The sequence below is a fragment of the Callospermophilus lateralis genome, chromosome 5, assembly GCF_048772815.1.
Source record: "Callospermophilus lateralis isolate mCalLat2 chromosome 5, mCalLat2.hap1, whole genome shotgun sequence".
Taxonomy (NCBI): Eukaryota; Metazoa; Chordata; class Mammalia; order Rodentia; family Sciuridae; genus Callospermophilus; species Callospermophilus lateralis.
The window spans coordinates 106,267,610-106,283,064 of NC_135309.1; the positions used below are offsets into that span (position 1 = coordinate 106,267,610).

General features: G+C 40.1%; 1 protein-coding gene across 1 annotated transcript; it reads right to left on the bottom strand.

The window, feature by feature from the left end:
* Positions 1-5,562: 5,562 nt before the first annotated feature.
* Positions 5,563-12,533, bottom strand: LOC143399362 (small EDRK-rich factor 1). The gene is made up of 3 exons (XM_076856072.2): positions 12,357-12,533; positions 11,468-11,576; positions 5,563-5,827 (listed from the first exon to the last, which is right to left on the bottom strand). Exons 1-3 carry the CDS (start codon positions 12,361-12,363, stop codon positions 5,755-5,757), a joined length of 189 nt encoding a protein of 62 aa, XP_076712187.1. The 5' UTR covers positions 12,364-12,533; the 3' UTR covers positions 5,563-5,754.
* Between the last annotated feature and the right edge of the window lie 2,922 nt (positions 12,534-15,455).

Consider the following 15,455-nt stretch of genomic DNA (forward strand, 5'->3'; position numbering starts at 1 on the left):
CCCAGCCCCATACTTTTGTCATTCTTCTTTTTCGGTGATATTTTTATGATTTGGCCATCTCTAAAGATAATAAGTCTAATATTTAGTTACCATATAACAAGTACATTAGTGGAGACAGTTGTAGGAGACAGGTTTTTTGTTTTTGGTACCAGGGATTGAACCCAAGGGCATTAACCCTGAACCATGTCCCTGGCTATAATTGACAGTCCTATTTAATCCCCCTTTTGTGGTACCAGGGATAGAAGACAAGTGCTTAACCATTAAGCCACATCCCCATTTTTTAAAAAATTTAATTCAGAGACAAGGTCTTTCTCAATTGCTCAAAGGTTCCCTAAATTGCTGAAGCTGGCTTTGAACTTCCAATCCTCTTACCTCAGCCTCCCGAGCCACTGGTATTATAGGCATGTGCCACCATGCCCAGCCTAGCAGGCAGTTTAATAGATGTTCTGAACTGATTGATAACTATAGTAGACTTTTTTTTTTTTTTGACAGTACTAGGAATTGAATTTTTCTTTGTTGTAATTGCTTTAATGGGTCCTCATCACCAAAAGGAATTAGAATTAATCTAAAGAAGTTAACATGCTCCCTGTTTAGGTCATATCACTGCTAGAAAACCCTGATACAGAGGGTAAAACAAAAATATCATATTCTTTCAAAGTTAATTTTTTTTTATTAGGTTTCACTTTAGGGATATTTTCCGAAGTACACTAGTTTTGAAGCAGACTGTAGATTCAAAGCTAAGATACTACATGGTACTGCCTTGAACAGAAAAGCTTTCTTTACAAGGTAGAACTTGAAAAGAATCTTTTTCTTCTTTTGAAACAGGGTCTTGCTATGTCACTGAGGCTGGCCTTGAACTTGTCACCTTCATGCTTTTCAGGTAGCTGGGATAATAGGCAACCATCACTATGCTTAAAAGGGATTTTTTTTTTTTGCTGTGCTAGGGATTGAACATAGGGCCTCTCACCTGTGAAATGAGTGCTTAACCACTGAGCTACATCCCCAGCCCTTGAAAAGAATCTTATACAAAAAAGACTGTTAATTTTTGGAAGTGGGTAAACTATTGTCATCTGTAAAAATATAAAGAAAAAGAACAAAAGTGCATATTTTAAAAGTTAGGAAATAATATTTTTTAAAGTCAGAAAAATGTCAGTGATCAATTTTCTCTTTTAGCTTAATTTTTCACAAACAGGCTACTGTTTGATAAATGGATCACAATTTCTTATACATGCCACTAATAAAAAATTTTTTTCAGAAAGAACCGAGGGAGCAAAAATAAACCTTTTCTAAGAAAAAAAAAGAATCAAGTAACTTGTGAAACTGACTCAGTACACCTTATTTTCAACAGGACTCATGAAAATTGCTAAGGATAATGCACTACCTCCTTTTGAGGATGATGTAAGACAGTTTTTAATTTTTAAAAATTTTTAAGTCAAGCTGAGCATGATGGCACACGCCTATAATCTCAGCAACTCTGGAGGCTAAGGCAGGAGGATTTTGAGTTCAAAGACAGCCTCAGCAGATTAGCAAGATACTTAGCAACTTAGCAAGACCTTGTCTCTAAATAAAATATAAAAAAGGGCTGGGGATGTGGTTCAGTGGTTAAGCACCCTTGGGTTCAATCCCTGGTACAAAAAAAAAAAAAAAAAAAATTAAGTGAGTTGGGCACAGTAGCGTATGCCACTGGTTCTAGAGGCTGAGGCAGGAGGATCATGAGTTCAAAGCCAGCCTCAGCAAAAGCAAGGCACTAAGCAACACAGTGAGGCCCTATCTCTAAATAAAATACAAAACAAAAAATGGGGTTGTGACACTTGTACATTGCTGGTGGAACTGCAAATTGGTGCCGCCAATTTGGAAAGCAGTATGGAGATTTCTTGGAAAGCTGGGAATGGAACTACCATTTGACCCAGCTATTCCCCTTTTCAGTCTATTCCCTAAAGACCTAAAAAGAGCATACTACAGGGACACTGCTACATTGATGTTCATAGCAGCACAATTCACAATAGCAAGACTGTGGAACCAACCTAGATGCCCTTCAATAGTTGCATGGATAAAAAAAATGTGGCATTTATACACAATGGAGTATTACTCTGCATTAAAAAATGACAAAATCATAGAATTTGCAGGGAAATGGATGGCATTAGAGCAGATTATGCTAAGTGAAGCTAGCCAATCCCTAAAAAACAAATGCCAAATGTCTTCTTTGATATAAGGAGAGTAACTAAGAACAGAGTAGGGACAAAGAGCATGAGAAGAAGATTAACATTAAACAGGGATGAGAGGTGGGAGGGAAAGGGAGAGAGAAGGGAAATTGCATGGAAATGGAAGGAGACCCTCAGGGTTTTACAAAATTACATACAAGAGGAAGTGAGGGCAAAGGGAAAAAAAACAAGGGGGAGAAATGAATTACAGTAGATGGGGTAGAGAGAGAAGAGGGGAGGAGAGGGGAGGGGAGGGGAGGGGGGATAGCAGAGGATAGGAAAGGCAGCAGAATACAACAGACACTAGTATGGCAATATGTAAATTAATGGATGTGTAACCTATGTGATTCTGCAATCTGTATACGGGGGTAAAAATGGGAGTTCATAACCCACTTGAATCAAAATGTGAAATATGATATATCAAGAACTATGTAATGTTTTGAACAACCAATAATAAAAATTAAAAAAAAAATGGGGTTGTGGCTCAGTGGTGGAGTGCCTCTGAGTTCAATCCCTGGTACCCCCCTCAAAAAAAATTAAGAAAATTGTTACTGGGGATTAAACCCAGGGGTGATTTACCACTGAATCACACCCCAAGTCCTTTTTATTTATTTTTGTACTGGGTTTGAACCAGTGGTTAAACAGTGTTTAACCACTGAGCAACATCCACAGTCCCTTTTTTAAAAAATATTTTTAGTTGTAGACAGACACAATACCTATATTTTATTTATTTACTTTTATGTGGTGCTGAAGATTGAACCCAGGGCCTCACATGTGCTAGGCAAGTGCTCTACCACTGAGCCACAACTACAGCACCCTCCCAGCCATTTTTTTATATTTTATCTAGAGACAGGGTCTTGCTGAGTTGCTTAGGGCCTAAATTGCTGAGGCTGGTTTTGAATTCATAATCCTCCTGCCTCATCCTCCCAAGCCATTGGGATTACAGATGTCTGCCACCACACCCCAGCTCCTTTTTATTTTTTGAGATAGGGTTTCATTAAAATGCTGAGGTTGGTCTTGAACTTGGGATCCTCCTGCCTTAGCCTCTAGAGTTGCTGGGATCACAGGCAAACATCACCATGTCTGGCTAAGACAGTATTTTTTAAATTTTGCGGGGGTATCAGGGATTGAACTCAGGGGCACTTAATCACTGAGCCACATCCCCAGCCCTATTTTGTATTTTATTTCGAGACGGGGTCTCAGTGAGTTGCTTAGCGTCTTGCAGTTGCTGAGGCTGGCTTTGAACTCTTGATCCTCCTGCCTCAACCTCTCAAGCTGCTGAGATTATAGGCCTGTGCCACTACCCCCAGCTAAGACAGTATTTTTAATGCCTACAAAAGTGTTGCATGGAATTTGATATTTTCCAAATTAAATTCTAAAGTTAGTACTACTTTACCTAAATAACTTTATCTTGGGCTGGGGTTGTGGCTCAGTGGTAGAGCATTTGCCCAGCATGTGTGAGGCACTGGGTTTGTTTCTCAGCACCACATATAAATAAATAAAATAAAGGTCCATTGACAACAATAATTAGATTTAATTTTCTTCTTCTCAGATAACTCTTGTCTGCCTTAAGGAACTTTATGGTCATGTTGAAGTTAAAAATAAAACCCTTAGCTTGGTGTGGTGGTGCAGACCACTGGCTTAGGAGGCAGGAGGATCACAAGTTCAAAGCTAGCCTCAGGAACTTAACAAGGCTCTAAGCAATTTAATTCGACCCTATTTCAAAATAAAAAATAAAAAGGTCTGGGGACATGACTCTATGGTTAAGCACTCCTGGGTTCAATCCCTCGTACCTGAAACAAAAAGACCTCATTTTAGCAATGAATTTAAGTGCCATAAAATTATTCAAGAACAGTTTTGAATTTGTGTTATAAGGATTAATTATAGTCGAGACATCATCTTTATTCTAATATCCATGTTATTTTGGAAACTAATTTTCCCTAGATTTATAGGAATTAAGTTTTCAAAAGCCTAAAATTCCTTCAACTCCATAGGATAATTTAATATGGAAATTATTTGCTTGAAAAGAAAGCAAATAAATAATAGAGCTTAAAGCCTAAAAAGTTTCTTGTATTCATGGCTTATTTCTTTGCATAGAAATTTTGGAGATAAGATTTACAGAAATCAGACCCATAATGAATCTTTGTGGTACAATCAGACTTAATCTCTTTTATTAGAATGCAACTTAAATGGTTGTAACTTTTTTGCCCTTGTGACTACCACCATAGAAAATGTTGAAGACCAAAGTTAATCCAAGGGATAGACCATAAAAAGATCTGTGCTTATGAAGATAAAGACTCAGACCATGCTGAGTGCAATGGTGCATTCCTGTAATCCCATCTACATGGCAGGATGAGGCAAAGGGATCATAAATTCAAGGTCAGCCTGAGCCATTTAGCAAGGATTTATCTTAATAAAAAAAATTTAGGGCTGGGGTTGTGACTCAGTGGTAGAGTGCTTGCCTAGCATGTGTGAGGCACTGGGTTCAATCTTCAGCACCACTTAAAAAAATAAAGTGTCCATATATAACTAAAAACAATATTTTAAAAAATACAAGAATTAACTGGGTGCAATGGTACATGCCCATAATCCAAGCTACTTGGGGGCTGAGGTAGAGGGATTAAAAATTTATGGACAGCTGGAGCAATTTACTTAACCTGCCTTAAAAAAAAAAAATTGACTGGGGATGTAACTCAATGGCAGAGTGCTCTGGGTTCAGTGTCCAGCATAGCAAACAAACAACAAAAACCTCAGGCTAAGCCAGGTGTGGTAGTGCACTAACTACCTGGAACACCAACTAAATGAATATAAATGAGAGGCCTCAGCACGAGTTCTACTTATGGCTTTAAATTTTTTTTTATGAATTGTAACTTATTCATACAAAAACCAGTTGATTATGAAGCAAAAATTATTAGTATTATTTTTTGGTAATGGGATTAAACCCAGGGGCACTTAACCAACGAGCCACATCCCCAGCCGCCCCCACCCCCTGCCTTTTATGTTTTATTTAGAGACAGGGGTCTCACTAAGTTGCTGAGACTGGCTTTGAACTCACGATCATCCTGCCTTAGCCTCCTGAGTAGCTGGAATTACAGGCATGTGCCACCATGTACATTACAAAGGAATCTTACATTCAAATTATACAATCAATATTTCTGTGTGGATTTGGGGGTGGAACCCAGGGCCTTGTGCATTCTAGGAAAGCACTCTAACACTGAGCTATATCTTCAGCCTTATACAATAAAATTAAATTTTCACATCTAATTTTAGAGTTATATAAGGGATGCAACTGAGTCACATTACTTAGCTACTAAATTACATAAATTTCACAGCTGATAAAAAAATAATGTTCACCAATAAGTCACATGCATGGTTAGTACTTTATTCTTTGAAGAACAGTGCTAAAACATCACACCAAGGCTGAAAAGTAAAGTTTAAAATAGACAGTTTTATAAAGATAAGTTATATGTAATGAATGTTCACTCTTAAGAAATCTTAGAGCGTATGATGCACCCAGTTGGCTGTAGCACCCAGGTCTTCCAAAGGCCATTCGTCATTTTTCTCTTGTTTGCATAGACTTCTTCTCATTAGCTGCCTTCTGCTTTTGTTGCATGATCTCAGAGTCCCTATAATGAGAGAAAAGGCTGTTAATTTGTCACAGAAAAACTAATTTTTGTTTTCTATACATAACTCAGTACTTTAGAAGACTATTTATTTTGGGGACTAGGGATTAAATCCAGGAGTGGTTAACCACTGAGCCACATCCCCAGCCACATCCCCCCCATCCCTACCAGGGAATGAACTCAGGAGCACTCGATCACTGCTACATCCCAACCCTGTTTTGTATTTTATTGAGAGACAGGGTCTGAGTTGCTTAGCACCTCATTTTTGTTGAGGCTGTCTTTGAACTCTGGATCCTCCTGCCTCAGTCTATTGAGCTGCTGGGATAATAGTCATGCACCACTGTGCCCAGCAGAAGACACTTTTAAAAAGTAGATATAAATATGCATGGTTTTGGTTTTTATAGATGATAACAGAATGGAAAGGCAAAGACTAGAAAGCTTTTGCAGTCAGATCTTATTTTGAACACCAGTTCTACTGTTATCATAATCTTGAGCAAATAATCTCAAAGTTCTTTCAGAATTGGAGAAATTTTGTATATAAAGGTTGTTCTGAGAAACAGTTATGAATATATTTAAAAGTGTCTGACATTAGACAGTTATATGCAGAAATAATGGCAATTACTCTAGGTTGTTGAGATTAATTCACTCTAATTTTCTTCCTGAAAGAGGAACTCAGGAAGTCTCCTAGACATCTTAACTAGTACACATATGTTATGAAACAATTCAGTTTCTTACAAGCCAGGAGCCCGATAGCTAGTAATTAAAACTGGCTTACTCTTAAGAAAAGCCAGATATTCAGGGTGCTTTCTTAACCCTTTATCTCTAACTGAACTTTCATATGTTATATTAACTGTGAACTCTAACCAGACTATCTGGACTAGGTGATTCATGAGTTCATGGGATCCTTATTTTACTTTTTAAAAAATTTATGGGGTGGTGCTGTAGTTCAGTGTTACAGAGTTTGCCTAGCATGTGCAAGGCCTGGGTTCAATCCCCAGCACTATAAGAAAAAAACAAAAAGAGAAAAATTTGCATTTTGGCACTGGACATTTAATTTGCACATGCTAATCAAGGTCTCCACCACTAAGCTACAACCCTAGCTTCATATTGTAAAAATATACTAATGACTATATATTTAACACCCACTATGTGTCAAGCACTACTGGCTCGGTCTAAATCTGAGTTATTGTCTCCATGTTTCAGATATTTTTTTTTAGAGAGAGAGAGAGGGAGAATTTTAATATTTATTTTTTAGTTATCGGCGGACACAAGATCTTTGTTTGTATGTGGTGCTGAGGATCAAACCCGGGACGCACGCATGCCAGGCGAATGCGCTACGGCTTGAGCCACATCCCCAGCCCATGTTTCAGATATTTTAAAAAAAGCTTAGCACTGAATGATTTTTCTCCAAATCATATAAATACCAATGTCCATCCAATTTCAAATTCTAGGCTTTTCTTTGTTATTGAAAAGATTTAGAATTACATTTTAATTGAGGATTGAATACCCTTGTCTATGACTAAGATATTTATGCAAAGCCAACAGTAAAAATAAAGAAGGAAAAACAAGATGGCTACAAAGAAAAAAATATAGAACAACAGAACAGTCATATAGTTACTTTTGTTTGAAACTGAGCTCTGTTGTGCTTGCTATATAACCTTAGTAATGTTACTGCAGTCCAAAGCTTTAGTTTCCTATCCTACAGACTGGTGTGAATACTATTTTTCTGGCTGGGTCCTTTAGTCACAGCAATGAAAAAGCTGACTAAAACATAAATTGGTACCAAGAAGTGGGATCGTTTTGTGACTCTCCTGACTATGTGGTTCAGAAGCTTTTGGGATCTTTTTGAAATTGGCGGGAGGAATTTTGAGATGTTTGGTAGTGCAAGCTGGAAATGCTTCAGATTGTTGTAAATGGAGCTTAGTGGCCAATTCTGGCGGGAGCTCAGAAGACAATGCCAATAGGACCATGGGCTCAAGAGGATTCAGAAGAGGACTCTATTGGAATTTGGAGTAGAGGCCATTCTGAGAAGTTATCTGCATTTTGCCCATGTCCTGAGACTTTGAGACTGATTTTTTAAAAGTAATGGACTTCTTAATCTGGTGGAAGAAATGTCTAGACAGCATAGCATTCAGGAGGTGGCATGGATATTACGGGTGGCTTTTAGCCAAATTTATTGTGATAATCAGGAGCAGAAAGCAGAAAAGAAAGATTTGAAATACTTGGACTTGAAAGGCAGGAGTAAAACCTGGGCTAAGGAAGTTGCAGTTGTTAAAGACATTGCTGCCACTAAAGAAATCCTGAAGACTTTGCCCAGAGACAATAAGAAAGAATGCTTGAGAGAATCTCAGGACCTGGTAAGACCACACCCACTTATCCCAAAGCCACACCCCCAATGCCCACCTCCTCCAGACAAACCCTACCACCTTTAGTTACCCCTCTCATAGGGATTAATTCACAAATTGAGTTAAGACTCTCACAACCCAGTCATTTCTCCTCTGAACCTTCTTGCACTGTCTCACATGTGAGCTTTTGGGCTCAAGAGAATAAAAGTGAAAATTCTCTTGAGAAAAGAGTAGTAGGGTTCTTTCTTGCACAAAGAGGCCTAAGAAGTTTTTTTCAACATGCTCAAGTCTCCTCTGAGACTCAGGGCAAGCTTGCATTGTGAGTTCCTGTAAAAATTAAAAAGCAATTTACAAATATCCAATATATAAAGGTACAGAGGCTACCCAGGCACTCAGAGGCTGCTACAGCTGTGGTCCCTGTAGGCTTTACTACTGCTTAAGATGCAGCAGAACTTGGCATCAACCATGTGGTGCTGATTCTGCATGAACGCAAGATGCTGGAGTTAGAAGGTCTTGAGACTTCCACCAAGATTTCAAAGGAAAGCCTGGGAGGTCAGGTAAGCTGCAGCAGGGTCAGAGTCCCTGCAAGCAGCCCTGAGAGGGCAAAGTGTGGAGAGGTGAGGAAGAAGCCTAAGCTGCAGTGGAAACCTCCAAGATTAAGAAATGCCAGTAATGTGAGACATTGTCCTAGGAAAGCTGCAGGAATCAAGCAGAGACAAGCCAACAGAAAAGCCAGTTGGGCTGTAACCAACAAGGTCACGGGGCAGAGTTACAGAAGCCCAGTGAACAGAATATCACCATGTCATATGCCCCAGATGCCGGACATGGAGCTATAGGACTTGTTTGCCCAGCTGGACTTCAGTCTTACTTTGGACCTAGCCCTTCTTTCTATATCCCCCCCTTTTTTAAAAAAATTAGATACTTGTAAATTGCTGGTAATTTTATAGGAACTCACAATGCAAGCTTGCCCTGAGTCTCAAAGGAGACTTTGAACTTGAACTTTTGGAAAATCTTGGAACTGTTGAGACTACGGGGATTCTTGGGAATGGACAGAACGGAGCTTTTGTGGGCCAGGAGTGGAATGTTATGATTTGGATGTGAGGTGTCCCCCAAAAGCTTACATATGAAACAATGCAACAAGGTTCAGAGGAGCTGGGTATGGTGGTACATGCTTGTAATCCCAGTGGCTCAGGAGGCTGAAGCAGGAGGATCATGAGTTCAATGTCAGCCTCAGCAAAAGCAAGGCACCAAGTAACTCAGTGAGACCCTGTTTCTCAATAAAATATACAAAATAGGGCTGGAGATGTGGTTTAGTGGCCATATGCTCCTGAGTTCAATCCCTGATACACCAAAAATAAATCTGTTCAGCCTTACCTCAAGCCCTGAGGAATGGAGCTGGCCTTCTATGGACTAAGACCTCTGAAACCATGAGCCCTCAAGTAAAGTTTTCCTTCTCTATAGTTGTTCTTTCAGATCTTTTAGTCACAGCAGTGAAAAAGCTGATTAAAACAATTATCTTGAAAAAGGCTATGATGCAGGGCTGGGGTTGTAGCTCAGCAGAATCGCACTTGCCTGGCATGTGTGAGGCACTGGGTTCAATTCTCAGCACCACATATAAATCAATGAAATAACCATCTATCAACAACTAAAAATTTTTTTAAAAAAGAAAAAGAAAAGAGCTATTATGAATAGAGATAACACATACAGAACAGCTAGCACAGAGCTTTATAAGGAGTAGCTTTATAAGTAGTTTTATAAGGAGTACTCAGTAAATAATGGCTATTTCTGAACCAAGCTTAAATAAGTTCTGCAGTAAAAAGACTATTTCAGGGTCACTTATGTATACCACTTTTACCCCAAAGTGGGTAAAAAGAAATTTAAGGCAAAGCTCATTGCTTAAATAACAATTGTCACTAGAAGAAAGTGTAAAGTGATATTGAAGTTTTTTGACCAACAATTGAATCTTAACTGCAGCTACACAATGGAATCACCTGGGGAACTATTTTTCAGTCAGGTTTAATTTATAACTTAGGTAAAATAAATATTACCCAGCATGCTTTTAATGACCAACACCAGGCTAATTAAATCAGAATTGGGGCTGGGTGTGGTGGTACACACTGTTAATCCCAGTGGTGTGGGTGGCTGAGGCAAGATGATAGCAAGTTCAAGGCCAGCCTCAGTAACTTAGTGAGACCCTATCTCAAAATAAAAAAGCAATAAAAAGGGCTGGGGATGTGGCTCCGTGGTTAAGCGCATCAGTACCAAAAAGAAAAAAAATCAAACTGAGTACAGGGCACAGACTTAAGCAGCTGTGATGCCAGGTGATGCCCATGTGCAGGACTGAGAACCACCCCAAGTCACAATGAAGCACATTTAGTCAGTTATTCACTGACCTCCAAGTTCCATAGAAAGAATAAAATTTGATTTTAGAATATGGGGTTGGGGGTGTACCTCAGGGGTACTAAGAGACCTAATTTCAATCTTCAGTCTTCTGCACCAAGAAAAATAAAAAGATTTGAGAGTAAAATTAACCTTTGGTTAGTTTAGTTTTTTTTTCTTTTAAAAAACATGAATGCACTCATTTTTCACCTAAGCTCTCACTAAAGTATTTCTGTGGCTATTCTGTATTACTTGCCATATAGTTTTTTGCAGTGTTAGGAATTAGACCTTAGGGTCTCAAGCATACTAGGCAAGCATTCTACCACAGAGCTACAGCTTCAGTACCCCTCACTTTTTTTTGGTGGTACTGTGGATGGAACCTAGGGTCTTACACATGCTAAACAGGTGATCTACCACTGTGCTCTGTCCTCAGCACTATTTGTCATTAAAGGTCATATATCATCAAGCTATTTACATGCATTCTCTTCAACCCAATGGCTCTTCAGGAGTCAGTGTAGCTACATGTACTTTTTTGTTACTGCCTCCAGGACAGTTATTACTGTAATTCAGTCACTTGTCACCCAGACTAGTCTGGGTAGGCTCACTGCTTTAAAGATGTATCCCTAGCATTTAACTGCTTTGTGTATGGAAGATGTTCTACTATTTTGCTGAATAAAATTATTATAGTTGTGGAGAAGCTGTGTGAGATTCTCTTCAAATCAAATGAGAGCGTCAGAGCTTTAAATTCTTTGTCCACAGGTGGGGATGATGATTACTCCACAAGGTTTCAATATGCTTGGCACAAAATGGATATTCATAACTGTTATCCCCTTCTGTGCTTCAAAAATGCTTTCCATTTCCTGAAATGTGGCTTTAATAAAAATTTCAGTGACTTGAAAATTCTATGAGTTCCACTCACCTCTGCTTTCTCTGAGAGGCAGTCAAGCTATCCTCTTTTCTTTTTCCCTTGCTAATTTCCTGGGTTTTCTTCATATTTTTCTGGCGGGCAAGTTCTCGCTGATTTCCACCTACAAAGACAGACAGTCATGCTCTTTCCCATCTTCAAAATTATTAATAATTGCATTTAAGAGCTTTTATTTAAAGGAGTCTGAAGTTTGCTTTTTAATGAATAAGCAAGCAGAACACTGCACAGAGGTGCTCCCAGATTTGACGAGGAAGCTTAAATGTAAATACCTAACAACTTAAGAGTATTATCATATCAGTCTAGGTGTTCACTAGCTATAAATACCCAAGCTTTTAAAACAGGCACTGCAATGGTATGTCTATACGGGCCAGAATTCCAAAATAAGTTCTAGCATCTGAAGGGTGTGGGTGGATAAAGACACACACAAGATTCCACCTAGCTCAAGTTTAGCCCATCACAATTGGATTGTTAAAGCTAGCAAATGCAGATGCTCATAAAACATCACCTGTGAGGGCCAAACAAAAGAACTAGGGAGAACACCCAGTCCGGACTCCCACCCAATCCTCATCAGGCCTTCAGACTTCAGGTAGCAGCAGCTACGGACCGCCTCCAGACTAGCACCCTTCCTGGGGTGGCTGTCGCCCCACGCCTCCTGGAGGTGTGTTCTTTACCAGGCAAACTCGCAGCTGAGGGCAAGGCGCCGGTGACACCTGGAGCCAACTGACCATCCCTCTACCGAGGGCAGCCCTAGTCCCCGTCCGCGTGAACCCAAGGAGATTCACTCGGCAGCCCCCGCTCCCCTCCCGCCGCGCCTCTGCCCCGGTGTCGGGCTAGGTACTGGGCTCCCTCGCCCGCCGCTTCCCTCACCCGTCTGCACACTCACGGGCCATGCCGACCACCGGACGGAACCTGGAAGAGAGCGACTCGGAAGAGCAACGGCTCCCTAGCACGCTCAGCTATCGTCGCCACCCGTCGATCTGAAAAACTGAGCCCGCGCCCGCCCTCCGCGGGGCAACGCCTCCGCTCAGTCGGCTAGCCGCCCAGCCCCGCTGAGCCCTGACAACAGCCGCCGGCGTGGCTGGCGAGCTACTGCGCGTGCGCGCCTGGGGGGGGGGGCGGTCGCTCCCCGAGGGCGGGGTCGCAGCTCCAGAGCTTCGACTGCACTCGGCCCGGCTGCTCCTGGCGTTTGCAGGTGTCGGAGAAGCAGGTCCCGTGTCTGAGAGAGGCTTAGGTGTGTGTGGATTTCCCACGCACTGGGGCTTAATCAGCCGTTTTTGACAACAAGGGACAATAAACACTACAAAATCTTAATTTTTGACAAAGAACGTTAGCTTTCATTCAGATCCCCTTGCAGAGGCGAAAAGGGGAGGAAGGCGATTGAACAATTAAAGGGTTAACTGCGGATGACAGCGTGGACCATTTCTGTTTTCCTTCCTTATTCTAGCAAGAACCCTGCAAAGTAGGCTTCATTGTTCTCATTTTACAGAACAGGCTGATTTAACAAGAAGGGATTTATAGGAGTGAGAATCAAATTTAACATGAACTCTAAACTCTGTACATTTCTCATTTTATCCCAGTGCCCTTGTCGCAGTAAATAGGGCTTTAGGAGTTTTAGGTTACTGGCTCTCTGCTTGGATTGTGAGGTGGGAAGAAGAGGGCAGAATTTAGAATAGCTCAGAATAACCTCAGCCTACGCAAAAACTGGGGACCATCTGCCTTAGCTAGAAACAAACATGTGAGCCTTCCACAAGGCTGGGATGTAGCTTAGTGGTAGGATGCTTGCCTGGCATGTGTGAGAGACTGGGTTCAACTCCCAGCGACAGCCATACACAAAAAAGAAGAAATGTTTGTGTGTTTTGTTTGACTGATTCGTATTTTCTTACCTATTCCATTGTTACAAAAGAGACAATCCGGACACCCTAAATTGGTCGGTGTTTTTAAAAACGGTTTCATTTTGTACAATTATAATGTCCCCCCCATATGGAAAGAAAAAAGGGGTTTTAAAAAATTTTTTGTTTTTATTTTTGGATGATTTCAAATATATACAGAAGTGTGGAAAATACTATAATGCACCCCCCAAGTACCTTTGACCAAACTTCAACAATTACTATCTTATAAAATTGCTTATTTTCTTTCTTTATTTTTTATTTATGGCACTGGGAATTTAACTCAGGGGCACTTTTTCACAGAGTCACATCTCCATCCCTTTTTGAGACAGGGTTTTTCTAAGGTGCTTAGAGTCATGTTAAGGTGCTGAGGCTGCCTGGAACTTGTCCTCCTCCTGCCTTAGCCTCCAGAGTCACTGGGATCACAGGCATGCACCTCTGCACCTTACAAAATTGCCTATGTTAGAGAAGGCAGGAGAAAGTGGCTCTGGAAATGCAATCTCTGGGTTGAAAATCCAGCTTTGTCACTTAGTAGCTCTGTTAACCTGGGAACTCATTGTGTTAAAGCGTCCTTTACCTGTAAAATGTAAGGTACAATGGTACTTCCCTCATTGATTGATTAGTATTTTAAGTATTTGGTGAAGCATCAGCATATGGTAGCATTCAATATGTTAGCTATTTTTTTTCATTGTTCTGTCAACCTTAGCTTTGCATACTTATCACTGTTCCCATGCTCCTCCTGACCCTCTCCTTAATACTGCTTATAGATCTCCTCCTCCTCCTTTTTTTTGCATTTCTGTGGATGTGAACTTTTCTTGAGTAACTTAAGCAGAAGGAAAAGATTAACTTTGTGGCCCACCTATTATAAAGAGATCATCTAAAGAGGGAGGGATGGAATGAATTTTGGGTTGGAAAGTGGGTAAGGGTTGTTTTTGTACAGGGCATGGTGGTATAAGCCTGTAATCCCAGTATGTTGGGAAGTTGAAGCAGAAGGATTAAAAGCTCAGTGATAAAGTGTCTCTGGATTCAATCCACAATCATAGTTAAAAAAAAAAAGCTTGTTTTTGTTTGTGTTTTCAATTTATAACGATTGATTTTTTTCCTTTGCAGCTGAAATTATAGTATTTGAGTTGGAGGGGTACGCATGATGTACATCATATACACAAGATATATCAAGTGTGTCTTCCAGAGAAAACTGGAGATTTTCTTTTCTTTCTTTCTTTTTCTTTTCTTTTTTCTTTTTTTTTTTTTTTTGGTACTAGGGATTTAATTCAGGAGTTCTTTACTACTGAGATGCATCCCTAACCTTTTTTATTTTCTATTTTGAGACATGGTCTCACTAAGTTGCTAATGCTGGTCTTGAACTTGTGACCCTTCTGTCTCAACCTCCTGAGTCCCTGGGATTATAGGTGTAATACTGGAGATTTTAAAACACTAATGACACTAAGAATTTACTCCACAAATTTGGGTGTGTTACAAATGTCTTATGACTGTGTTTAATAGTAAAAATTTAATCTGACTTTACTGCCATACCTTTACTAGAAGAAAACTAAATCTAAGTCATTATTGATTTCTTTACCTATAAAATTGTTGTAATGCTCTAGATTCTTGGTGGAACAGAACATTTGAAAGAAGGCCTTGTGTCTTCAGTTTGCATCAGAACATTCTGTCCAAATCTGTATGGTCCTACCAATGGCTCTAAGATCCTGAGACATCTTTTCTTTGGCAGGATTTTTTTTTTTTTTTTGTACTGGGGACTGAACCCAGGGGTGCTTTACTACTGAGTTACACCCTAGCCCTTTATATTTTTTACTTTGAGACAGTGTCTCAATACATTGCTCAGGACCTCACTAAATTACCAAGGTTGACCTGGAACTTGCAATCCTCCTGCCTCAGCCTTCCAAGGTGCTGTGATTACAGGTGTGTGCCACTATGTCCATCTGGCAAGGTATTCTTTTTCAATTTTTGGGCTTTTTAAAATTTTTTGGTGCTGGCAACTGAATCCAGGGCCTTGTGCAGGCTAAGCAGTGAGCTTCTTTAAATGCATCTTAGGGGAAAAAAAAGAACAACAAAACCCAAGAAAAACAAAAAAATTA